Source organism: Mesoplodon bidens (genome assembly GCF_964165515.1).
Source record: "Mesoplodon bidens genome assembly, chromosome: 3".
NCBI classification, from domain to species: domain Eukaryota; kingdom Metazoa; phylum Chordata; class Mammalia; order Artiodactyla; family Ziphiidae; genus Mesoplodon; species Mesoplodon bidens.
The window spans coordinates 145505537-145533036 of record NC_138178.1 but is presented as its reverse complement, the minus strand read 5'-3'; the positions used below and the strand labels follow the sequence as shown (position 1 = coordinate 145533036).

The following is a 27500-nucleotide window of genomic DNA, read 5'->3' as shown; positions in this document are numbered from 1 at the left end:
GGCGCCGAGGAGGCAGTTGAGGCTGGACGGGCCGGACGGCGACGCAGCCCGCGGCAGAAGTTTGTGATTGGCACAATGGAAGAAGCTGGAATGTGCGGGCTAGGGGTGAAAACGGATATGTTGCATAACTCTCAGTCCAGTGATATTCTTCAGCATCAAGGCTCACACTGTGGTGGCACAAGTAACAAGCATTCCTTGGAAGAGGATGCACACAGTGACTTTATCACGAAGGGCAGGAGTTTGGTGAGCCCAGAGTACTGCACACGAGAGTCAAGGGAGGAAATTCCTGGGCGAGAGGCTCTAACAGATCCCCCTGATGGTCAGCAAGATTCAGAGTGCGACAGGAACAAAGACAAAACCTTAGGAAAAGAAGTCTTATTATTGATGCAAGCCCTAAACACCCTTTCAACTCCAGAAGAAAAGCTGGCAGCTCTCTGTAAGAAATATGCCGATCTTCTGGAGGAGAGCAGGAACATTCAGAAGCAAATGAAGATGCTGCAGAAGAAGCAAGCCCAGATCGTGAAAGAGAACGTTCATTTGCAGAGTGAACACAGCAAGGCTATCTTGGCAAGAAGCAAACTCGAGTCTCTTTGCAGGGAACTTCAGCGTCACAAGACGACGTTAAAGGAAGAAAATATGCAGCAGGCACGAGAGGAGGAAGAAAGACGGAAAGAGGCCACCGCGCACTTCCAAATCACTTCGAATGAAATCCAGGCACAGCTGGAGCAACACGACATACACAACGCCAAGTTCCGCCAGGAGAACGTGGAGCTGGGCGAAAAGCTGAAGAAGCTCATCGAGCAGTACGCACTGAGGGAGGAGGTAGGCCAACTGGGGTGTCCCCTCCCTGCGAGCCAAGAGCATTCACTGAGACTCTTCCCCCAGGGCGCTTTAGAACCTCGGTGTATGCGTGGTGCAAGTCTGGCCTTCCCTCACAGGATTCGTGGGGACCATACTCATGGCCCAGAAGTCAGCGGATTTGGGTGCGTGAGGCAGTTTCTTGGAGACAGTGTTAAACACTACTCGTCCTCCGTGTGATGCTGGAAGGTTGTAATTTTAGCGTAGACTTTCCCCTTGTCTAGACTAAAGTGAGTAAGTACTTGGCCCCAAAATATACTGTATTTTAGACGTCTGTGATAATCTGTATGGTCTACACTATCATTCCGTTATGCCTGTGTTTCAGATATTTCTTTTTAGTGGAGGTTTTATAGTATTTGGGAGAAAAAACGAACCTATTTCTACACCCTTATACACCCGATTGAAGTAAAAAGTTTACTGGAAGGGTCTGTGGCACCTCATCTTGGTCACTGGCCTCCAACTAAGAGTTCTACAAGCTAGTTGGGAAGTCTGGGCGTGGTGTCTAGATTAAATGCAAATAGGCAATCATGTGCTTTTTTAAAGTTCCTCCCTTTTAGCGGTCAAATGGGCAGGAACAAAGGGTTAGGTTCTTTAAAGGACACATCCCCTGCCTTTTAAGTTAGTAAAATGTTCTCTTATGTGTGTTGTATCCCTTATAGAGATAGATTAAAATAGCTGATTAAAAAAAAAAAAAGAGTGAATGGGACAGAAGGAGATGGAGATACAAGGGCAGACCGATCTACCTGAGGGATTTGCTGTACAAGGGAGCAGAGAAACGGACTAGCCCATTGGGAGAAGAAGGAGGACCCAGATGGTCACTGATGACCTTGCTGAGAGGTTTCAGAGCAGCAGATGTGACAGACTGGGGACTGCTGTGTTAGGCAGGACGCCGGCATGTCTCCCCTGAGACTGAAGGAAAGAGGGAAGGACGCGTAAATGTGTAGACATCCCTGAAGGAGATGGAGGGATTCTGCCAGTGTTCTTTCTCTGTGGCCTGAAATTTCACCATTACTGTTTTTGGCAACCTGACTTTCAGCAACCAAAGAGAAAGATGTCACCTAAAGAGCAGAGCCAAGATGGAGGCTGGTAGAGAAAGGTCCCCAAAGAAAGGATGAGCTCTAGTTACAGCCCCTTTGGCCTAAGGCTACCTGTCAGGGTGGATCTGGTCAGAAAAGCTGGTCTGGCTGGGGCAGCAAGTGCAGGACAGCACATCTGCAGACAGTCTACAGCTTCAGGACCCAGGACTTTACCACTGGATAATGCATTAATTTAGGCATGCCCCAGTTCTGACTAGGCGCTGATGATTCAGAAGGGCTAATGGACCCTCCCTAGGAAAGAATCCTTCCTGCTGTTTCATGGTTCCCAGAGCCACACCTGTGAAATAATGAGGGTGACCTTTGCATCCAGAAAAAGGGTGTACCAGTTAAGATGCCTCAGGCCAATAAAACAGTGATGCTTGCTACTCAAAGTGTGGTCCCTGAACCAGCAGCATCAGCATCAACTGGGACCTCGATAAAAATACAGAGTCTCAGACCTATTGCATCGGTCTTACTTTAACAAAATTCCCAAGTGATTCGAATGGGTTCACCTAACCACTAACATTGAGAACCACTAACTTAAGCCATAAAGATATTTACTTTGGGAGCTAGAATCCAGGGTAGATTCGGCAGTTCCCCTGATGTAATTGAGGACTAACAATTATCAGAGGGTTTTTTTTTTTAATGCTGATGCTTATTGCCTCATGATTATAAGACGGTTACCACAGCTCCTGGAATCATGTACTGATATGACAAGGTTCAAAGCCTGGGAATGGGGTGAGGGGCCAAGGTGATAAGAGCTTGTTTTGTGAACTCTCTCCTTTTGTCAAACAGGGAAAAAAATTCCCAGATCCCTGCAAGAAATGTCCCCTTGGTTCTAACTGGGGAAAGACTTGCCACCCTCACCTGCATCTGGGAAAGTGAATTTCTGGCTTTTCATTGTCCATAATAGGAAGCAGAATATGGAGGAGATGGGAAAGGCTGCTAGGCAGCCAGTCATCAGCGCGTGCCATAAAAGGCAAATGTGAAACATAAATGCACATATGGCAAACTTAACACATTAAATAATTAGTTAAGTAATTATTTAATGATAGAAAACAAAGAAGATCAGGGTCTCCCATTAGTTTTGTCTTTAACTTATTTGATCAATTAATAGATCATTTTTTTTCTGTTTGATTGATTTGCTTTATGTTTGTCCAGATCAAAAATCAAAAGGTTTTGTTTAAAATACAAGCTTCTGAACTTCCCCAGTGGCACAGTGGTTAAGAATCCGCCTGCCAATGCAGGGGTCATGGGTTCGAGCCCTGGTCCGGGAAGACCTTACATGCCGTGGAGCAACTAAGGCCCTGTGCACCACAACTATTGAGCCTGAGCTCTAGAGCCTGTGAGCCACAACTACTGAGCCTGCGTGCTACAACTACTGAAGCCTGTGCGCCTACAGCCAGTGCTCCGCAACAAGAGAAGTCACCACAGAGAGAAGCCTGCGCACCACAACGAAGAGTAGCCCCTGCTCGCCACAACTAGAGAAAAGCCCGCATGCAGCAACGAAGACCCAGCGCAGCCAAAAAATTAAATAAATTAAATAAATTTAAAAAAAATTACAAGCTTCTTTGAAGGCAGAAGTTCCCATCTGAATGTACTGTTCCTAGCTCTGTGTCACTACACTCAGTAAAAATATAGGTAAAGAGACCAAGAATAAGGTAGTCAACCATGTCTATGAATGCTCTTCAAACATATAAATGTGCTGTCCACAACAGTTGCGTTAAAAAAACACTTAGAATTTTACATACCCTTTACCACAGAAATTCCACTTCTGGAAATTAGTCCTAAGGAAATAATCATGAATGCATTTCAGAAACAGCCATTGACAAGCTGCTTATAAAAACTGGGGACAACTTAAATCTCCAATGACTGGGTGTTTGTTAGATGATACAGCCATACAATGAGATACTAAACAGCTATAAAAAAATGGACAGCGTTGAGTAGTATTTAATGGCAAGCGAAAATGTCCGCAATATATTATTAAGTGAAAAAAGCAGTTTATGAGGCAATAAGTATATAGTATAATCACATTTTAATTTTTTTAAACATAATTATGCTATGAAAAAAAAAACACTGCAGGGACACACCACAAAATATTGCCTCTCTGGATGGCAGGATTATGTGAGGTCTTGATTTTTTCCTCATGTAATTTATTTTGTAAACATGTTCTATTTTGCTATAAGGGAAAAAAAAAGTTAGAGAGGGTTTGTGGAGCTCTGATTAGGACCTAGGCTTCCCTTCCTCACCCCTTCTCCCTACCCCCAGGCTAAGCAAGAAGACTTCCCCTGCCAACTCAGAATGCTGTGGAGGCTTCTGGATACCCCTCCCACTTGGCCAAGTTTCTGTTTTGGTGGAAACTCTCAATGTTTCCATTGTCTGACTTGAGAGTGTTCAAATTATTCAGCTTAGTTAAGTAGGACTAGGTGTTGTTTTGATAGAGACTCTCACCCATCGATATTCTTTACCTCTTGTTTGTTTTAGAAGCCAAGAATGAAAAAGGTTGAGAGGGAAGGCACCCACCTTGCAGTATCTTCGTCTGAAAGGCAGCCTTTCTGCTGGAAGAAAGGACAGTCGGGATGGCCTCTGGCTGGTGACTTTCCACACTGCCAGGTCCTTAGAGTCTTGAAAGCCAGCAAGAACTGTTTCTTTGCAGTAGTAGCTGCCTGGGTTCCAAGGTGAGTCAAATAATATCCCTTATCTAAGTAGACCAGATGGTGGTTTCATGAGTGGACATTTATCCTCTTAACTCAGATGTACATTCCTACTCTGTGCCAGGTGGTTTTGTGGGGAGAGGGAGCCAGTCTAGACAGGTGACCATGGCAACCTCTCAGGGGTGGTGACATCTGAGCTTAGACTTGAGTGGGCTTCCAGCCATGAGCAAATCTGGGGGAACAGGCTTCCAGACAGAGGAAACAGCAAGGGGAAGGACTTGTGTGGGAATGAGCTTGGCCATTTCTAGGAAAGGAGGGAATCCTAGGAGGTCTTTTCCTGGGATAAATTCCCACAATGGGGTGACGGGACCAAAAGTTATATACATTTTTAGACTCTTGATGTATATATGTGTGTACATATATATCTCTCTGGATTGTTTCCAAAGTGAACTTAATTAAGATCTTGTGTTCAATTGTTAACAGTGGTTATCCTGGGGAGTGGGATTCAGAGGTCTACAGGATGAGAAAAGAGACTTTAAAGTTTCCATCTTCTGCATGATTTGAATTTTGTGCCGAGAGTATACGTCATTTTTATAATTTAAAGTGACCTAATGTTTTAGAACACTGGTAATAAGCAGGGTGATAGATATAGAGTTTTATTGTTCTAAATATCACACATGCATATATAAATCCATTATATGTATGAAATATTTCATACTAAAAGCTTGATTTTTTATAAAATGTATTAATTTATACACTCCCAGGTAGCTCTAAATGTGACAGTTTTACCGCATATGCACAAGAATTGACAATTATTACTCTTTAACATTTTTGCCTCTTTAATTGGGTTCAGGCTCTGGTTTGCTCTGATGTTAGACAAATCACTTTATCATCTGTAGGTTTCAGTTTTTTGTCCAATGAGAAGAAAGATCTGACCAAGCTCTCAATTCCCTAACAGAATTTTTCAGGAAATTAAATAAAATAGTATGTGGAAACGCACTTAGTAAAATTTTAAATGCAATAGACTAGAACAGAGGAAAGAGAGAATTAGGAAGGAATTTCCACCTGGAATGGACTCTCCCTTTATCCACATCTCACCAAGCCCAGTGGCTTCTCAGTACAGCCTTCCTGGACTCTCTCATTTACCCTGTTCTGTCCATTATCTAAATTCTGTCTCAAATGTTCTTAAACCTAAGGCTTTACAGTGTGACACATTAATTGTTTTCCATGCATTAATGATGACATCCCCCAGAGGAGGGTCCAGTGAAGGCATGGTGTCCTGAGGGTGGCATTTTAGAAGAGAGGAGATAATTTTGGGGGAAAGGGTGGTCTTTCCCGATACTAAAGTTACAGAGAGTGGGATGGGTTGGGAAGAGTTTCAAATGGGGTTTTATCAGAATTAGGTTCTAGTCTGGGTTTTTCAAAAACTAGCTCTGAGCGTGTCCGGTCTCTTCACCTTTCTGGTTTTGGCTTCTTGAGATGTGGAGGTCAAGAAGCAGAGCTACAGAATTTTCCCTTTCTGTTTCATTATGGTGTTTTAGGTATTTGGTAAAGCAACATACTTTAAGAAGCCTTGAAAATGGGGAGGCTTTGTAGAAATACAAGGGTCTATTGCTGCTATTTAATGACTGCCTTTGTGCCCAGCGGGTCACACAAGGATGCTCACACAAGGCCTGCTGACCGAGGTTGGAGGGAAGGGGTCCTCTCACTGGCTCCAAGTGTCATGGACAGACCTCGAGCTTTGATTCTAGGCAGAACTCAGTTTACACCTTCGTTCTGCCAACCACTACCTGCTAGTTATTAAACCTCCCTGTGTTCAACGTCACCTATGCTCACCAATATCCTGTGCTTCTCCCCTTCCTGGAACATGGAAGACTCAGCCCACTTGTAGGCGGTGGGGCCATAGGACTAGTTCTGGCAACTGAAATGACAGCAGAAGTTCACTTCCAGGCTGAAGAAGAAACTCATGCATGATTCTCCAGTCTCTCTCTTCCCCTGCCATGGCAATTATGGCAGAGGCCTTCAGTTTACATGGTGGGCCAAGAGATCAAAGCAGCCAGGGTCTTGGAGTCACTGCATGGAAGGCTGCTGTGAGTGGCAAATACACACTAATTGTATAAAACCACTGCGATTCTTAGGACTATTTGTTACTACAGCACAACCTCGCCTATCCTGACTGACACACAACCTGAGTCTCAGTTTCCCCTCCCCTACTTCACATGGCTGTGGTGAAGATTTAATAGAGAATATATGTCAAGCTTTTAGCTCCATGTTGGCTCATAGAAGGGACTCACTAAATGTTTAATTCTTGCCCACCCCTAGCAAGATGGTCATTCTTGGTAAAGTCACATAAGGCCACCCAACCAGACCTTCCCATGGACCTCTGGAGCATAGCTATGAGATCAGTAGTTCCTCATGGAAGCAGGCATGCCATCCTTATTAAGCCGCAGGTATTATGAGTTCCGTCTCTCCACACTTCCCAGTCCTTTCTGTGGAAATCCTGGGGTGATAATTTGGGTTTGTTGAGAGATGTGGCACTGACAGCCCCTCACATCTGTTTACAACGAGCTGTGACAACTCCACTTTCCCTGCACCATTGCCACCTTCGGCTTCCATCCACAGCAGGGGGCAGGGGTGGGGCTGCTGAATGGTTGGGAGTTGGGAGGGAGCTACCATTGCCCCTCCACTCCAAGCGGCGTGAAACATTTGGGAACATCAGCATGCAGTAGGGCCTCTGAACCTCACCTGGTCCATCCCTCGACTCTTTAACAACAACAAAATAATAAAAATAAAATAATTAATTCAAAACAAATTCTGAGCTGTGGGTGCCTTTTTTTTTTTTTTTTTTTTGCGGTACGCGAGCCTCTCACTGTTGTGGCCTCTCCCCTTGCGGAGCACAGGCTCGGACGCGCAGGCTCAGCGACCATGGCTCACGGGCCCAGCCACTCCGCGGCATGTGGGATCTTCCCAGACCGGGGCACGAACCCGTGTCCCCTGCATCGGCAGGCAGACTCTCTACCACTGTGCCACCAGGGAAGCCCTTTTTTTTTTTTTTGAGTAAGGTTTAATGAAATGTTGGTGGTGCTAAAGCAAAACATGAACCTGAATGTTGAATGGGGAGGAACAAAACCCCTGTGGAAAATCACCTTCCCCTTGTTAATGATGGCTGGGTGTGTTTGAGGGTGGTTCTGTGCAGGGGTTTGTGCAGCCAGGCTGACACTTTGAGCTACATCAGGAAAGCAGTTTCTTTCTTTCTTCTTTTTTAAACTTACGTATTTTATTTATTTATTTTTGGTTGCGTTGGGTCTTCGTTGCTGCACACGGGCTTTCTCTAGTTGCGCTGAGCGGGGGCTACTCTTCATTGCGGTGCGTGGGCTTCTCATTGCAGTGGCTTCTCTTGCGGAGCACGAGCTCTAGGCGTGCAGGCTTCAGTAGCTGTGGCACACGGGCTTCAGTAGTTGCAGCACGTGAACTCAATAGTTGTGGCACGTGGGCTCAGTAGTTGTGGCTTGCGGGCTCTAGAGCGCAGGCTCAGTAGTTGTGGTGTACGGGCTTAGTTGCTCCGCAGCATGTGGGAATCTTTCCTGACCAGGGCTCGAACCCATGGTCCCCTGCATTGGCAGGCGGATTCTTAACCACTGCGCTACCAGGGAAGTCCAGGAAAGCAGTTTCTTGAACCCCACAGTGAGGGAGAGAAGTTAAAGAGCCCTTAGAAATTTAAGTCAGGGCTCTGGTGGTATTTTCCAGAACTAGTGACTCAGGATTGCTCACCTAGACACCTTCCCCAGCAACATTTCCCCTGCACACACACTGTCTCTCCTCACACCCACACACACACACACCCTCATCCAGTTATGGAGAAGATGGGAGCACACAACTCAGAAACGCTTTTCGCCTAGCCTTGGAAGACAGAAAAGAAATGCAAGTCCATTTTCAAAGTCTAGGCCTGGCTGTGGAGGGGCCTATTCCTCCCTCAGCCCCTCTCCTGACCCACAGGAGCTGTACGAGACAGTTCAGGAAAATGGATTCCACCCCACCTCTCCATCTTATGAGAAACAGATGACTCCTTCCTCGGAAATGGCCAGCGCCTCCAGAAATCCATCCTTGTCCTTTCTTTGTTCCAAAACAAACACTTGCCTTGGCTTCTGTTCTCACGCCCAGACATGCTCTACAAGAGTAGAGCTCCTGAGCCAAAGGCCTAGGACTTGAATGGAAGTCAATGGACCTCCAGGAGCTGTGACCACAGAGAGGTGGGGCCACATTCCAGACTTACACATCTACACAAGGCTTATCCCCTTCACCTAGGTAGGCTATGGAGTCACTTCAAGGGTGATCATAGTTAACAAGGTATCAGCCTATATGGAGCATTTGCCAAACGTTAGGCTCTGTGCTAAGATCTGTGTGAGTGTTTCCCATTTGACCCTCCCAGTCCCATTAATGGAGGAGGAAACTGAGGTTCAGAGAGATCAAGTCACGTCACTACTGGGTGAGGAAGATGGAGTCCGACCCAGGCCCAGATCTCTCCCCTCCAGGCTTAAAACTACTTTCAGAACTAGGAATAAATGCCGTCTTTTCAGATCTTCACTGATGGCCTGAGGATTCACCTTCATTTAGGTTCAATCAGTGGAATCTGGAGCTTTCACATTGCTTCCTTATTTCACTGAAATCTTACCACAGTGAGACATGTGGCTGAGCCTCACAACTGTCTTAGGGAGGGAGCCCTGGACTGTCAGAGAGGTAAGGAACATGCAGTAAGTGACACTGTGATTGCTCTTGGGAATGGATATGAATTTTGGAAACAGCCAAAAGCTATTTGGAGTAAAGTCTACTCAACTAGTTAATGTATCTATCTGCAAAATTAGGCGTGCTCAATATAAATTTACACACAACGGATCATCTTGTGTGGTTCATAGGCTGGCCATTTTGAAGCCAATTCCGGAAGAGCTGTTTCAGGAATGGTCAGAAATTTCTTCTGAGTCTGAACCGAAATCTGCCTCCTTGTAATCTGCTCCTGTGACTCCAGTTCGAATCCTGCAGCCGCATAAAATCGGCCTCATCGCTACCTCTCTCCACACTCCACTCCATCCTCCCAAGCGTAGTTATCTGGATGCCAACCCAGCAGATTAGAAACTGCAAAATAAAAACAAATGGACATGCACATTAGAATCACCTGAAATGATTCTAACTTACCAGTTCCCAGGTTCTACCCCCAGAGAGTCTAATTTTATCAGCCTGGGTTAGGGCCCAGGTGTGGTTGTCTTTTTGAAGTTCCTCAAGTGATTTTAACCAGGGTTGAGAACTGCTGTGTTCAGAAGAGAGGAGAAATTAAACCTGGAGAGTCTGGGTAAGTAGCCCAGGATAGCACAGGAACCATATTCTAGAGCTGGGCGTTAAGCCACTGTCCACCTGCCCCTTGGTTCCTCTGGACATGCCCACCCTACTTGACCCAAATGGGTCCCCAGTGGGGTCCCAGCAGGGACAGCAGGGGAATGATGGTCTCTGAAATCTGCCCAGTTGTGGAAATGTTGCCCATCACCCATAATAATGGTTGATTTCTTGTGACAAAAGGAATGCTGGGGGCTTCCCTGGTGGCGCAGTGGTTGAGAGTCCGCCTGCCGATGCAGGGGACGCGGGTTTGTGCCCCGGTCCGGGAAGATCCCACATGCCGCGGAGCGGCTGGGCCTGTGAGCCATGGCCGCTGAGCCTGCCCGCGTCCGGAGCCTGTGCTCCACAATGGGAGAGGCTACAGCAGTGAGGCCCGTGTACCGCAAAAAAAAAAAAAAAAAAGGAATGCTGGAGAGCTCGGCGCAGGTGATGCCCTGAGTGCTACTCTGCTCGGCTCCCACATGAGGGCATGGACTTGTGGATGTGGAGTCAGGCCCAGAACTATGAGAGGCCCGTGTCTGTGGACATTCTCTCAACTTGCACTTAGATCGTTAGAAGTACATACTTCTGGAACCATGACATCAGCCCTACTATAATGGAGTAAGATATCCAACTTTCCAGGAGATCTTACCTCCCAGGCATTGAGACAGGCACCCCTGCCCACCTCCTTCAGAATTCGGAGGGCCAGAGGAAGCTTGTGGCGTGAGGCCGCCTCTATTGCTGTCTTGTTTCTGATAAGAACAAAGATTTTGAACCCTCGTCTAATTTAATTTCTAACCTTATAGGTACTGTGTACGTATAATGCTGATGTTTTGGGACTTCCCTGGTGGTCCAGTGGTTAAGACTCTGCGTTTCCACTTCAGGGGCATGGGTTTGATCCCTGGCTGGGGAACTAAGATCTCACATGCTGTGTGGCGTGGGCCAAAGAAAAAAAAAAGTGCATGTTTTATATAACCTGTAGCTGAGGACATGAGGATGGGTTGCCCTCCTGCCCTGGCACTGAGACTGATAGGAATAACAGGCCTCAAGGAGCCAAGGCAGGGATTGTCTCCACTGTGGCTCCCCAGGGGAGAGTCCACCGACTCGCCAAGGCCTGGCCTCAGTCCCTCTCCCTGTAGCCCTATATTTAAGCTTCTCTAGATGTCTCTTTTTCTTAAGCCCCAGATGCTGTGGTCCTGGCTCTCCATTACCCTTCTGCCACTAACAGAAATATTTATCTGGTTGTTAGTCCCCTTACCTTTCCCTTCCATGGCTGTCCCTACCCCGTTCCCTCAGCTCCAGGACATATATATATATATATATATATATATATATATATATATATTTTGTGTGTGTGTGTGTGTGTGTGTGTGTGTGTGTGGTACATGGGCCTCTCACTGTTGTGGCCTCTCCCGTTGTGGAGCACAGGCTCCGGACGTGCAGGCTCAGCGGCCATGGCTCACGGGCCCAGCCGCTCCGCGGCATGTGGGATCTCCCCGGACCGGGGCACGAACCCGTGTTCCCTGCATCGGCAGGTGGATTCTCAACCACTGCGCTCCCAGGGAAGCCCTCCAGGGCATACTTTACCTAGAAAACAACAGGAGGGAATTTCAGGCCAAGAAACAGGCACAGCTGTAGTGATTAACTCAATTGACTACCATCTATACACATGGATACAAATATATTGATTCCACAGATGCAAGTTCATTTTGTCCATCCTCAACATAACGTTGCGTGATGGATAATTTTATGGGTCAACTTGATTGAGCCACAGGTGCCCAGATATTTTGTCAAACATTATTCTGGAGGTGTCGGTGAGGGTGTCTTTAGACGAGATTAGCATTTAAATCAGTAGACGGAGTGGAGCAGGTTGCCCTCTTTAATGTGAGTGGGCCTCATCCAATCAGTCAAAGGCCTAAATAGAACAAAAAGCCTGACCATCCTCTGAGTAAGAGAGAATTCTGCCTGCCTGATGGTCTTCAAACTGGGATGTTGGCTTTTTTTCTGCCCTTGGATTCAAACTGAAACCTCAGCCTTTCCTGGGTCTTGAGCTGCTGGCCTTCAGATCTTGGGACTCGCTCACCTCCTTAATCACGTGAGCCAATTCCTTATAACAAACTTCTTTCTCTATTTATAGACAGCCCACTGGTTCTGTTTCTCTGGAGAACCCCGACTAATCATCACCTTGCCTCAGAGACATTGCCAATATCCCCATTTTGCAGATGGAGAAAATGTTTCAGAGTCAGGGCCAACGTCACCCCCTCCGATGTGCGCTGCCCCGCCCTCTCTGGATCTTGCGCACTCCAGCTCTGCTCGCCTCCTTCCCTCCTTCCTCCCCATGTCTCTGTCTCTTCTGCAGCTCATCCTGTCCAGGTGGCAGCTCCATCTCCATCCCCCTTCCCCATCTGGGCCAGCATGTACCTCGATCTAAGAGCTGTGATTCTTTCCCTGGTTCTTTTTTTTTTTTTTTTTTTTTTTAGTTTCTGCTTTATAACAAAGTGAATCAGTCATACGTATACATCTGTTCCCATATCCCCTCCCTCTTGCGTCTACCTCCCTCCCTATCCCACCCCTCTAGTCGGTCACAAAGCACCGAGCTGATCTCCCTGTGCTGTGCAGCCGCTTCCCACTAGCTATCTACCTTACGTTTGGTAGTGTATATATGTCCATGCCTCTCTCTCGCTTTGTCACAGCTTACCCTTCCCCCTCCCCATATCCTCAAGTCCATTCTCTAGTAGGTCTGTGTCTTTATACCTGTCTTACCACTAGGTTCTTCATGACATTTTTTTTTCTTCTTAAATTCCATATATATGTGTCAGCATACGGTATTTGTCTTTCTCTTTCTGACTTACTTCACTCTGTATGACAGACTCTAGGTCCATCCACCTCATTACAGGAAGCTGGACAAATCGATATTTATGGGGGAGTTAAACATACACACTGGCCTTCCCTGATTCTGCAGTCACTTCTTTTTTTAAGCACTTGAAAATATCTCAGAACCCACATTATTCCTTTGGTTGTCAAGCCACACCATTGTTTTGTAGAGAAGGCTGTATTTGCTGGAGACCCTGTCTCTCTAATCTCCATTTCTTTCCCTACCACCTTGCACATTCCTTTCTTACTCCAGATAATCTCCTTCCGCCTGCAGGTCTATTTCCAAAATAATTCAAGGAAAGGTGTTTGACTGGCTCACACATTTTGACCTGCTGTGGTTCCCAAAATATTTTGGAGAGATCTAGGGGGTAGGTTAGCTTCTTCTTGGCCATAGGCTGGGTAGTTTTTTTTTGGTTTTTTTTTTTGCGGTTTGTGGCCTCTCCCGTTGCGGAGCACAGGCTCTAGACGCGCAGGCTCAGCGGCCATGGCTCACGGGCCCAGCCGCTCCGCGGCATGTGGGATCCTCCTGGACCGGGGCACGAATCCGTATCCCCTGCATCGGCAGGCGGACTCTCAACCACTGCGCCACCAGGGAAGCCCCAACTGGGTAGTTTTTGTGAGACGGCAAATGTATTCTGACTTTCAGATGGTAGAAAGAAAGGAAAGGAGGAAGAACAAAGGAAAGGAAAGAAAATAAGAAAGACACCAATAGCAACGCCCAACAGCTAAGTTTATATGAACGTAACCAAAATAATTCTCTAAGGACAGCTTGTACTTTACCTTGGGCCAGCCAGGAGCAGGGGGCACCAACAACCACAGTGAGCCATATGCCAGGTTTAAGATTATATTTACCCAGGTTCTTTTTCCATCCTAAGTATTTGAAAACACTTCAACACATTCACTGTTAATAATTCTTCCTTCTGAGCATCTAGAGAAACAGGTCAGTGAAGGGACTTACTCAGTATGATGGAGCAAGTGGGAGACAGGAAGATCTTTGAGGCCTGGACAGTGTCCCTTATGAGGCTTCTCCAGGCTGGAACCTGGGAACATGGTCTTAAGCTGGAGCCAAAATAGAGTTAGAGAGAATGTGGAGGAGGGCTTCCCAGAAGGCAGAGCCTGGAAGAGGGACTTGAAGAAAAGGCTAGTGAGAGGCTGCCAGGCAGGCCAGGAGGTCATGATTCCCAGAGTCCTCCGGCCCTCTGGCTGAAGAACCACTTCACTGCGAATTATTACCCCGGCTCTTGTTTGTGTCTGTATAACAGCCATAACAACGGATGCCACAAATGTCAACCCTGGGGCTCTTGTTGCGCTAACGCATTTAGTAAGGGTTGGGGTTGGAGATGAGTTGATGAAGTTGCCGTTGATCCAAACACGGTTTGGCTAGCCAAGGCGGTGTGAAGCCTGTGAGAAACTCCAGATGGAATTCGTGTCCTCTGGGGTCCCAGGCAAGGATGGCAGCTAAAATTTAACTTGAACACATTCAAGGTAAGACACGTGGGGTGAAAGCTCATCTCAGCTTCTTACATGAGATAGAGTACTCTGAGTGGAGTGCCGAGAAGCTGGGGTGACCCACAGGGAGTGGGCATTCACTCAGTCCAGGCCAGAGGCCCACCTTGGTCACCAGAGCAAGCAGCGTGCCAGTTGTAGAGGAGCCCTGGGCCCTGGCCTCCTGAGGAGCTGCTGGACCCCACAAGGGTCTGGGCTGCCCCTTTCTGTGTGGGGTCATCTCAAATCCCACCTGGCATTACTTGGTGGTATCTTAGCACTTCCCCTTCATGTGACATTAGAAAAGGAGGTCCCAAGGGGTGGAAAGACCCACCCAAAGTCATCCAGTTGGATGGAAGCTGAGCCAGTACCAGAAGCCGACCATTGGCTTCCAGTTGGATTATTTCCACTTTTCTTGTCTGTGGGCCCCCGACCCCTCCAACTCCCATTCAACCAGAAGCAGGTAAACAGCAGCCCCCCAGCCCCCAGCTGGAGATGGTGGGGGATGGGCTCCTGGGGGCCGCCCGGTTCTCATTCGCTCCTTCACCCCAGTTGTGCCTTCCAATGAGTGCACACCAAGTACTTGCTACACCTCGTGCAGGCAGGAAATCTAGAGTCAGACCTTGACCATTTAATTCCTCTGAGGCTTGATTTCCTCATCTGGAAAATGGACAACATTAATCCCTGTGTCTAACACATGCGGTGAAATGCTCTATGAAGGGCGACTATACGAGACAGGGGGTCCAGGCCCCCAAGTTCATGGTCCTCAGGGGAGCCAGATTCACCTATAACTATACTCAGGTTGTATGAACATGGTGGTTTAGGAGCAAAGGAAGGAATAACTACCTAACTATCTATCTAAGGTGTACCAATATTTGCCCTGCCACTTACCAGCTGGATGACCATAAACACATTTCTCATCCTCTCTGGAGGAACCTGAATCTTCTTATTTGTAAAATGGAATAACAGAAATAGCACATAAATTCAGGGCTATGGATTTAAGAATTGGACATAACAAATATGAAGCACCTGACACTAAATAGACATCAATATAGTAGTATCATCATTTTTGAGGGTGAAGTCAGAGAAATCTTCACGGGAGAGGTGACATTTGAGTTGAGTTTGAGAGGTGAGCAGAGATCTACAGGGAGAAGTTTGAACAGCATGGACGAAGGCATGGACACAAGGAAATATGGCTTATTCAGAGGAGAGCAAGCAGCTTGGAGATTCTGAAGCAGAGAGTTTGTGGGAGAGTGGGAGTGAGGACACAGGGACCAGGCCATGGTGGGCTTTGCACCTGATGTGAAGAATTTTGGACTTTTGGACAATGAGGGCCATTGGAGGTTTTTGAGCTTAGGTAGGACAGGATCAAATTGGCATTTATAAGATAAGGTTTGTTGCCACTTTCTTGGCTACTGGTTTTTTGTTTGTTTGTTTTACCACAAGCCACATTATAACACCACTAATACAATAGTACTAAACTCCTAAATATCTATCAATCAGAAGTCTATTGGTTGCAAGTGACAGAATACCAAACTCAAACTAGGTGCGGTGGTTTTAAAATATGTCCACAAATTCTTTGGTCTTCATCCCTTCAAGAGGTAGAGACTTATTCCCTCCCTTTGATTGTAGGCTGGACTTAGTAACTCACTTCTAACAAATAGAACAAGTGGAAGTGACAATGTGCACTTCAGAGTCGAGGTCATAAAAGGCCCCCCTCACTTGCTCTTTTGGATGACACATTCTGGAGGAAATCAGCTGCCATGTTGTAAGGACACTCAATCAGCCTACAGAGAGCTCAATGACCAGGAAATGAGGCCTCCTGCCAACAGCCACATGGGTGAAACCATCATGAAAGCCCAGTCAGGACTTCAGGGTCCTTGCGAACATCCAGACTGAAATCCAGTGAGAGACACTGAGCCAGGATCATTCAGCTTACACCACTCCCAAACCTTGACCTACAGAAATAGTGAGATAATTAATGTTTGCTCTTTTCATCCACTAAGTATTGCAGTACTTTATTATGCATCAATAAATAACTAATCTGATATACCAGCTTAAGCAAATAAAAATAAAATAAAATAAATTTAAAAATTTTTAAAAATAAAAAAGATAGGAGAGAAACAGAACATGTCACCAGATTCAGATGAACAAAAATCCTTTAAAAGGAAACATATTAAGAAATAAATGAAAACATGTGACTATAGATGCAACAAAAACCCTGTAATTTTTCCATGGGTAAAAGTGTATAAAGTCTTTAAGAGAATCTTACTGAATTTATCTGCCGTAACCTACGTGTTCTGGTTTTATTCTCAAATATTAAAATGAATAACACACCAACTTTAAAAAATTAATACATTGACGCACGTAACTGAGAATTCCAGAAGTGGTACAGCTTCATGCAGGGACTCAAAAGATGTCACCAGGACTCAGTTTTTCTTCCCCTCTTAGAACTGTCTTCCTCTGCCCTGGCTTTTTCCCTTAGATTCCATGTGGTAGCTCCTGAAAGCTCCAGGCTCCTATCATCCTTGCTGCTGGGATCTCCAGGGGAAGAGACTGTGTGCCTCTCTCTCTCCCAGGCATGCCAGCAAGAGTCTTACTGTGTGTCTTTGATTCTGATTGGGTCTCGTGCGCAGTCCTAGACCAATCGTTGTGCTTGATTGGCCAGGCCCATCATTGCCCAGCCCTGGTGTTTAGGGGTGGGGTCAACTCTACCTGCAGCGCAGGGACCAGGGTAGGGGAAGTGCCTCCCTAGAGGAAAATCAAGGTACATTTGCCAGAAGAGGAAATGGTTTCTGGACAGTGAAACAATGAATATCTATTATACCCACATTTGCCCTGTACTTTTCCATATGTGTCTCACATGCATGATTCCACACTAGTCTCCCGGCTGTTCCTCAAATGCTTTTCCTTCTTCATGTCACTTAGGTCTTAAATGTTCCCTACTCAATGAAACCTTCCCCAAATACCCCATTTAAAAAAGTAATCTCCCTTTACTTCTCTTCTGTGATATTGTGCTTTATAATAAGAAACATATATTTTCTCTTTGTCCTGTTTCTGGCACAGAGCTCCTAAAACCCTCAAAATTTCCTAAGTGGTAAGAGCAATAAAGATGTCTTGAGGGCTTCCCTGGTGGCGCAGTGGTTGAGAGTCCGCCTGCCGATGCAGGGGACACGGGTTCGTGCCCCTGTCCGGGAAGATCCCACATGCCGCGGAGCGGCTGGGCCTGTGAGCCATGGCCCCTGAGCCTGTGCGTCCGGAGCCTGCGCTCCGCAACAGGAGAGGCCACAGTGAGAGGCCCGCGTACCACAAAAAAAAAAAAAAAAAAAAAAAAAGAAAAGATGTCTTGAAATTCATGACAAACCCCTTTCAACCACATCAGAGTTTATGTTAATGAGCTGACTTTTGGAAAGCACCTAAGGATGGGGGCTGGTTGCCAGGGGAACCGACTGTGTTATTGGAGAGTTGGAACTTTCAGCCCCACTCCTGAGACCTCCAGGGAAATGAGAGCAATTGGAGGTTGAATCAATCACCAGTGGCCAATGATTTAATCAATCATGATTATGTAATGAAGCCTCCATAAAAACCCAACAAGGACAGGGTTGGGGTTGGAGGGTGTTTCCAGAGAGTTTCTGGGTTGGTGAACACACGGTGATTTGGGGAGATGGTGTGCCCAGAGAGGACATAAAAACTCCACCCCGGGACTTGCCTGGTGGTCCAGTGGTTAAGAATCTGCCTTCCAATACAGGGAGTGCGCGTTCAATCCCTGGTCAGGAAACTAAGATCCCACATGCCACACAGCACAGCCAAAAAACCAAAACCAAAAACAAAACTCCACACCTTGCCCTATGCACCTCTTCCATCTGGTTCTTCCTGAATTATGTCCTTTTATAATAAACTGGTAATCTAGTAAGTAAAATGTTTCTCTGAGTTCTCTGAGCCACTCTAGCAAAGTAATCAAACCCAGGGAGGCGGACGTGAGAACCTCAGACTCTATAGCTGGTGGGTCAGAAGCACAGGTGGCAACCCTGACTGTCGACTGGCATTTGAAGTCCCACAGGACTGAGCCTTGACCTGTGAGATCTGACACTGTCTCCAGGTAGATGGTGTCAGAACTGAGTTAAATTATGTGTAGGACACCCAGCTGGTGGTGAAGAATTGCGTGGTATTGTTGGAAAACCCACACCCTCTATTCCCCTTCCTTGCTTAGTTTTTTCCTGAATACTATCATATTATTTTCCTCATTTATCTTACTCTCGGTCTCTCCCATTGGAATGTGATTCCACAGGGCAGGGATTTTTGTCTGTTCTGGTCTCTGCTATACCCTCTGTGTCTAGAACTGTATCTGGCCCAGAGTAGGTACTCAATACGTAATGGTTGGATAAATGAATGATTTTTCACAGCCATCCTGGGAAGTAGGTGGGATGAAGGTGATTCTCCTTCTGTTAGAGGTAAGGACATTGAAACCTGAGAGAAGGCTCCTGTTGGCAAAAGATTAAAAAGAATTTTAAAAACTTTAATTGTGGAGTGCTAATGAGAAAACAGCAGAGGAGAACTCAGTGCATGACAGTGTGTTCCTACCAGATGAAGGTTAAATGATGCCCTGATGTGGTGGTTCAAATAGAGAAAGTAATAGGAGAATTGAGTCATCGCCTGGCACGTGGTGATACAGGTATCCTGAATGCGAAAGAAGCACCTGCTCTACCACAGTCAGAACTTACATCATGCTGGGAGTTGTAGTTTAATTTCAGCAAATAGCAACAGTCACATTTAAATTAATATGGCTTGTTTGAGTCTTACTGGTTTTATAGTTTCTGTTAAATACAATTTGTAAGCTTGTTTTGATTTTATCTCAATCGTCAACCTTACGAGGTTTGTGCCTAGGACTTCCCTGGTGGTCCAGTGGTTAAGACTCTGCGCTTCCACTGCAGGGGCACAAGTTCCATCCCTGGTTGGGGAAGTTCTACATGCGGTGTGATGTGGCCAAAAAGAAAAGAGCTTGTGCCTAGTTTTATGTTTGTGCACATTTAAGGAACATTAAAACAAAAATTAAGTAACTTTGTGAAAATTTGTATCCTTTATAAAGGAATTGAGTACTCCAGGTTGAGAAACACTGTTTCCAAAGACTCAAACCCTCTTGTCGTTGGACATGTGAAGGAGGAGCCTAAGGAGGATATTCTTAGAACAGAGCTCAGAGCTTAAAGACCAGGCGGTGAGTCCAGCTCTCTCAATTTGCAGGTGAATAAACTGAGGAGCTCATGTCTTCTGATACCCTCACCCCCTCCTGTGCCCAGTTAAGGACACCTGCTCCCAAAAAGCTATCCCTTTATTTCCATGGAGTGACCTTAGAAGGTCTCTAGGGTTGAGCTTCTGTGGAAGACCAGTGGGACCCAGTTGCTAAGAGGGGGAAGCTGGGGTTGATCAGACACCCATGGAACTCACTCCCTTGCCACCTCCCAAGGGGGTGGAGGTTGGGGTATACTACTCACCAGGAATTTCCCAGCTGTGATTTGGGTGTTTTGCTCCAGTATTTGCTGGGAACTAGAGATAGCTGGGGGAGAGCTCCCCCCTCTCCTTGGAGGGCTCAGGTTGGGCAGTCACCAGGCACGACTATCTCCTGCTCACAGAGCTGACCTCAGGGTGGCTATCTGAGGGGGAGATTTCTGAGGCTTCTGCTTGGATTGACCCCTGGACTTTGGGGGAGAGATATATGCAGAAAAGATGGAAAAGAGGGTACCAGACAGGCCAGATGTTCCATCACCTGAGGTCTAAGACCTGAGAGCTGGGCAGAGCATGAGAACCAAAGAAAGTTTTCTGCCTGCTCCAGGCCAGTCTTTTAGTAAAGATTCTGCAAGAGGGACACTGTTGATTGTCTTCTTTCCTCCCCTGATGGGCCTGTGGTGGGAGGGGCAGGAACTGGTACCACTGGCTGAGGACTTAGGCCTGAGGTCTGAGAGCTGCCGGCTGGGGTGCAGGAGGATGACGGCCTAGTCACTTTCTCCAGCACTGGTTTCTTGGGAGGTCAGGGGACTGGTGAAATGCTTACATGGACTATGGCAGAGGACTGGCTTCCCAGAGCCTCCCACAGGTTGATGGGGGAAAAGGAGGCACAGAGATGGCATTTGACTCAGGCCATTTTTCTTTCAGCAAAGATTGAATTGGAGCACCTTTTGTGTGTTAGGCCCTGTAGGAGGCTATGTGGGGGCCAGTAGAGGGGTAAGACTGCATAGGAACAGTGGGAGATGAAATGTGGGCAAAGGACTACAATAAAGCAAAAAATGCTATCTCAGTTACAAATGGTGTCCTGTGGGAGCTCAGGGGAAAGCAAGTTAATGAATTAGATTGCTACTGGGACTGGAAAAAATGGAGGCCTCTGACCTTCTGAGCTAGAAACCCAAGAAACCATAGTGATTTCCCCTCTTGTTCTAGCCTTCTACAAATACAGCCATGTTCTTAGCTCTTAGGAAGAGCCCATAAGGAGCCTTAGGCTGTAAGGTCAGAGGTTCAGAGGTCAGAGGTCAGAAGGAAACCCCCAGATCTCTGGGCTTTTAGTTTCCAGAATCTTGCAGATCCTACATGTCTGTGTTTCCCCACAGGGCCTTGTGTGGTCAGTTACTCATGGCGGGGTAAGAAGAAGGGCCTGAGGAGCATTGGAGTGGCTGTGGCACTCTGCATTGTTTATGTCCCTGCATATGTCAATCCAGTTCATTTTTACCCTCAGACTGTGCCGTCAGTAACTATACATTGGATGGATGAATTCTAGGGGAGGAAGCCCATGGTTTGGTCCCAGCTAGACCTGGAGGTTTGGGAGGACCAGGGCTCTTCTTTGAGTCTCCTAGTATTCTGCCTGGCACAAAGCAGGTGCTTGGTAAGTACTCCCAGAACTCACAGACATCATAGTTCCTCCCTCTTTCTAAGGGAAGTTGGGTCATCTATTCCAGAGGTAGGTTCTTTCAGCAGCAAAGCACTTCTGGCTTTCTGGGTGATTCATCACCAGCTGGATTGGGGCTGCCTGCAGTGCTGGTAATGGACTGGGCTAGCGTCCCAGAGCCTGGTGCTGTAGAGCCGGGAGCTCCATTCCTTGAGCAGCTCCAGAGAAAGCCCCAGCTGGTGGAAAGGACCTGAGTATTCGCTTCCCGGCCACTGACTTGAGCAGACACCTTCAGTCTCGAGTCACACCCATTGGCCTGTAGAATGGCAAGACCTCTGCCCACAGTCTTGGTTCCTTTGTCATCGCATCCAGAGAAATCCAAAGGATGGATGGAAAAGGGGCCAGAAAGGCTGAGCCTCGGGGAAGAAAGGAGTCAGGGTGGTTCCCCAGATGAACCCTCTCATTTTCCTTTATGATCTTATCTTACTTGGGCTGCCCATGTGACCCTGGGGATTTTTTTTTGGGGGGGGGAGCTGTTTTTCTTAACCTTCTTTTATTGAAAAGTCATAATGGACCTGCTCCAATGGAAACCAAAACGGCTCCCATCAGGGGCCAAACAGCCTCCCCAGACAATCATTCATGGAATATTTACTACGCATCTATTACCTATCTTAAGAGAGACAGGACCACGTCTTTCTTGTTTGCTCTTGTATCTTTACTCTCCAGCCCAGTGCTGTGCATAGAGCAGTTGCTTGATAAATATTTGTTGAATGAATGAATGAGTGAATTAAATTTGGGGAAATTAATAAAATATGCATGTCATCATCTATCTTAAGCAGCTAAAAAAATCAATTGCTATTATCAATGGCAGTAGGAATGACAGTTATGATTCAAATGGTCAATAATCATATGAACAGATTAAACCCATAAGAAGAGACCACTACTCACCCATCTTCATGGCTAAAATTAAAAAAAAATTTTTTTTTTCTTTTTGATAACACCAAGTGGTGGGAGAATGTGGAGCAACTGAAATTCTCACATCCTGCTGCTTGGAGAGTAAATTGTTACAGCCAGTTTGAAAAACTGGCAATAGCCACTAAAATGAAACATATATCTACTCTATGATGCAACAACTCCCTTCCTAGGTATATATATACCCAAGAGAAATTAATGCATATGTTCATCAAAAACACACATAAAAATATAAAACTGTTCATAGCAGCTCTATTCATAGTTTCAAATTGGAAACAATGCAAATGCATTGCCAGGAGAGTAGATAAATTACTTAGCACATGCTTATACAATGGAATACTACACAGGAGGGAAAAAGAAAACGAAAAACAAAGAAAAAATCAACTACTGATACAAACCACAACATAAACAAATCTCACAGACATTAAACTGAGTGAAAAATCCAAAAACCAAAGTGTGCCTACTGTATGAGTCTAAAACAACTTTTCAGGCCTTACTTTCCCGGCTTCTCTGCCATATCCGATGTTGCTGATGCCCCTCACTTTGAAGCTTCACTCTGGATTTTTATGACACCATGTTGTCCTGCGCTCCTGCCGACCACTTCCTCTCTTTCCAGGGGTCCTTGTTCTTTACACTTCCTTTCTAAGTCCTGATTCTCTGGGTTCTGCTGGGCGCTCTTCTCAGCAGAAGAAGAGCTCTCATGGTGTCCATACTATCCGTAGTCAGATGACTTTCAGACACTGTTTCCCCTCAGGTCAGGGCTGTGCCATCACCTGCTTGCTGGACAGCTGACTCTGGACATTCTCAGAGCACTTCCAGTTCAGTGGGTTCAAACTCAATCCATGATTCTGTTCCCAAACCTCTTTATCTCAATTGATTGTACTTCCACCATTCACCAGATCCTCTAAACTAGAAATCTATGGCTAAAACACTGGTTCTTAACCTAGGTATGGCTGATATTTTGGGCTGGATCATTCTTTGTTGTAGGGAGACTGTCCTGTACAATGGGATGTTTAGCAGTATCCCTGGCCTTTATCCACTGGATGCTAATAGTAACCCACCAATTATGACAACCAAAAATGTCTCCAGGGCTTCCCTGGTGGCGCAGTGGTTGAGAGTCCGCCTGCCGATGCAGGGGACACGGGTTTGTGCCCCGGTCCGGGAGGATCCCACATGCCCCGGAGCGGCTGAGCCCGTGAGCCATGGCCGCTGAGCCTGCGCATCCGGAGCCTGTGCTCGGCCACGGGAGAGGCCACAAGAGTGAGAGGCCCGCGTACCGCAAAAAAAAAAAAAAAAAAGTCTCCAGACATTGCCAAATATCGTGTGTGTGTGTGTGTGTGTGTGTGCGCGCGCGCACGCAACTATCCCAGGGTTGAGAACCACTGGGTTAAAGGCATGGTTTTAGGAGTCACATATAACTTTGGACTAGGTAGCTACCTCTCTGAGCATTAGTCGGTTTTCTCTGTAAGATGGAGACATTCTCACATCACAGGTGGAGCTTAAATAATATAGGTAAAGTGCATGGTCTGTCCCATATCAAACATTTGTTGAGGGAATTCCCTGGCAGTCCAGGGGTTAGGACTCTGCGTTTTCACTGCTGACGGTGCAGGTTCAATCCCTGGTCGGGGAACTAAGATCCTGCAAGCTGCGTGGCCAAACAAAACATAACAAAAACAAACAAAGAAAAAACCAACCAAACAAACAAAAACATTTGTTGAGAGCAGCAAAGACTCCTCTCTCTCTCCTGCTTCACTCTCTCCTGCTCACATCCAAGATCCTAGGCCTCTCAGTTTTATCAAGTATTTCTTGTCTACCCACTCTTCTCCATTCGCGAAATACTCAGTGTTTATGTCCCTCCCAACCAAATTCATGTGTTGAAATCCTAACCCCCAATATTATGGTATGAGGAGGATGATTTGGTCATGAGGGCGGACCCCTCATGAGTGGGATTAGTGCCCTTATAAAAGAGACCATAGGGAGCTCCCTGCCCCTTCCACCATGTGAGGCACAGTGAGAAGATGGCTGGTTTTAAACCAGGAAGCATGCTCTCCCCAGACACCAAATCTGATCATGGACTTTCTCCAGCCTCCAAAACTGGGAGAGATAAATGTTCTTGTTTAAACCATGTGATCTACAGTATTCTGTTATAGCAGCCCAAATGGGCTAAGACACCATTCCTATTTGGATTATTGCAATTTCTTTGCAACTGGTTGTCACAGCTTCCAGCCAGCCTTGTTCCCCTCAGGGCCACACTTCACAAGGCACAGGAGGCCTTCATGTTCTGGCTGCTGCCCACCTCTCCAGCCCCACCTCTTGCGCCTCCTTGCCTTGAGTTTCTAGTCTAGCCATGCTGAAATGCTAGGCATGCCTTTTATACCATGGTTTCCTGCCCCCGTGTATTAGCTCACACTGTTACTTCTGCCTGGAATAACCTCCCACACTCTTCTTTGTCTGGCTGACTCTTGTTCCTTAAGGCTCACTTGAATTTCACCTCCTCCAAAAGGTGACACCTGGAGCCTCCTTTCCTATGCTGGGCTCAAAGCTTGTCCTCCGTGCCCCACTCTGTACCCCCTGGCCGGGGAACTATCTATCTCCTTGCAGTATATTTTTGTTTCTGTGTCTGTCTCTGCAGGGCTGCATGGGGGCAGGGAGTGTGTCTTTTTCATCTCTAGATACATAACATCCAGCACATCCCCTGACACACGGACGGTACTCAGCAAATATTTGAGTGAATGAATGGATACGGCGCCATCATTACCCTCTATGTCAGGTTTAGAGCCATAGTTTAGAAGTGGATATAAAACAGTCCACAAATCTGCTGTCTCCGTGGTTCTGAAGCACTGCTTCCTCAGCCAGGGACTTGTGGCAGGCACAGTGGTGACCAGTGACACTTGGCATAAACGTGCGAGATTGACTAATGATGCAGGCAGCGACAGCACCACCCATATCTGCTTACAACAGCATCAGCTGGCTCTCCTGGGAGTCACAGGCAGTTTCTTCACCTTTTCCATCTGTGGCCTTTCAGGTATCCTAATTCACGGCCCTTTCTAACTTCTTCACTCACCTCTGGACTGACACACTTGCGTTTCTGCAGTAGACCCAGTCATCCCTCAGGGGAACAAATATAGATGAAGCACTGCTCTGTGCATAAGCTATTGGAGGCCTTCTTGCTACTGTTCCTCAGTCCAGGACCCCTCAGAGGTGCCCACCAGGGTGTGAGGCCTGCCTCTTCTTGGTGCCTGTCACTGCTGGAGCCCACTGGGTAGACCTCCCTCTTACTAGGCCTGAGGAAGGAAGCCCAGGCAGGCACCAAGATGTTAAAGGTGTTTCGTCAATCTTGCCCTCCTTCCTTCTCCAATAACAATATGGCTTTGTTTGTCAGGCACACGATTACAGGGTTGGCCTGTGGAGTCCTGAGAACCTGATAAACCCTTTTTAAGCTCAGCTCTTTGAACCTCAGTTTCTCCATCGGTCAGGGGTGTGTGTTGGAGGGACGTGGCGTAGGTAGATCACTCGGAATTATCGGGATGCTGCCCAGGTGTATATGAGGGTAGCTCGAGCCCTGCCAGCCCGCGGGGACTCGCAGGGGATCCCGGGAAGCTGAGCGACATAGCCCCTGAGCCCAAGGGCGGGCGGCAAAGGACCCCGCGGCGAGGCGGGAAAGCTGTGTGGCCTCTGAGCGCAGTTGGCTGGCAAGAAACCTGGCTCCGGGAGGGCAGGGGTCTGCGGGGTCGCGCAGGGCGGGGCGGGGCGGCAGAATCAGGAAATTCCCAGGAAATTCCTTTCCATTCCGGCACTTCCCGCCCCCCTTCCTTGGGGGCCGACCTCTCCGGACCCTGGGAAAGAGAAAATGGAATGCTTTTCGGGTTTCCTAGCGTCTGTCCTCCAGCTCCTGGCACTCTGGGGTTTGGAGCGCGCGCGGGAGCGCAGGACGCCGGCGCGCCGGAGTTCGGGGCCTTCGTGTCGGCGGGGAGCGTGTCCAATCCCCCGGCGGCTCCTGGGGCTCCCGAGCGCGCGCCCGCTCGGTCCCCGAGCTCGGGGAGGCGTCCCCCGGCTTCGGTCCCGTTCAGCTTAAGCTGGTGTCACATGAGCCGCGGGGGAGTGGGAACCCGGGGAGTGGGCGGGGGCGTGCGCGCCCGGAGGGGGCCGCCCAGTCCACCTATATGCGCCGCGGCCCGGCTGACGGATGCCAGGAATTCCCAATGAGAGGCGATGGGGGGAAGTTTGGGCAACTCGGTCTGGCCAATGGAGAACCTCGGGAGGGCTCTGCCCCTTCCCCTCGCCCCCGCCCGCCTCTGCTCCCGCAGCGCCAGTGTGTCCGCCTCGCTCAGTGTGCGTGGAGATTAGGTCTGAGCGGCCGCCTGAGGCAGGCACTCAGCGAGCTCGACCCGCCGCCGCCGCCGCCGCCGCCGCCCCCCCCGCCCCCCCCACTAGCAGCCGCCTTCGCGAGCAGCGCCGCGGCGGAACCGGGCGCAGGGGAGCTAGCCCGGCCCCGCCAGCCCAGCCCAGCTCAGCCCATCCCTGACTCCCTCCCCACGCCGGGGCAGCAAGCCGCAGCAGCCGCCGCCGGGAGAGAAGGTGGAGGAAGAAATCCAGCCCCTAGCACGCGCTCACCATCATGGACCATTATGATTCCCAGCAAACCAATGACTACATGCAGCCCGAGGAGGACTGGGATCGAGACCTGCTCCTGGACCCAGCCTGGGAGAAGCAGCAGAGAAAGGTCAGCAACCGCCCCAGCCCACCGCAGCCCTCCGCCCCGGGCCACTCCGCCCGCAGGGCTCTGGGTTCCCGGCTGCGAACCGGTTCCAGGCGCGCACGAGCGGGGGCGGGGGATGCGCGGCCGCAGCGAGGAGGGGTGTTGGGTTACAGGCGCGGGGCGGAAGGGGGAGCGCCCGGGTCCCAGAGCCCGCGAACGCCGAGGCCAAGCGCGGGGAGGTGGGGCCGCCGGCGGGCAGGTCGCCTTGGGGCGGGCTATCCAGGCCACCCGGCTATACAATCGCACCAGCCCCGGGAGGGCAAGGCGCAGGGGCGGTGCTCGGGAGGCTGGGGCTGAGTCCCCGGCTCGGTGGCTGTTAGCTCCGGATCGATTTTCCCTTCCCTTCCCCGCCCCTTGACCGCCTTTCCGTATGGTGTGCGGTGGCAGCTCGCTTCCTGGGTCGCCTTGGTACCTGGAGGGGACATGGTGCACGGATCCTCCCAGCCCCTGCCCGCAGGCCGAGGGGGAAGCGGGCGCCGGCGGGATTGGCAGCCTCCTCTGGGTCTGCCTGGAGGTGGACCTGCCAGAATGGGGTTGTTGGGGCCGAGAGAACCCGGGGGCAAACGCGAGCTCCCCAGTGGGCCCTG

At 48.2% G+C, this 27500-nt stretch overlaps 2 protein-coding genes across 4 annotated transcripts in view; both read left to right on the top strand.

Annotated features, from left to right (window-relative positions):
* LOC308614099 (gamma-taxilin-like) lies at positions 1–26757 on the top strand (the record flags this gene model as incomplete). The annotated part of the gene is made up of 4 exons (XM_081228294.1): positions 1–822; positions 26085–26213; positions 26462–26648; positions 26702–26757. Exons 1-4 carry the CDS (start codon positions 76–78, stop codon positions 26755–26757), a joined length of 1119 nt encoding a protein of 372 aa, XP_081084420.1. The 5' UTR covers positions 1–75.
* The window catches only part of ACTN1 (actinin alpha 1), a 98783-nt gene continuing 97748 nt past the window's right edge, over positions 26466–27500 (top strand). For 2 of the 3 annotated variants that reach the window (XM_081229438.1, XM_081229440.1), the window contains exon 1: positions 26466–26877. In XM_081229438.1, the coding sequence (XP_081085564.1) occupies positions 26773–26877 (105 nt within the window). In that variant the 5' untranslated portion in view covers positions 26466–26772. The remainder of the gene's footprint in view (positions 26878–27500) is intronic. The other variant, XM_081229439.1, reaches the window with a different exon arrangement.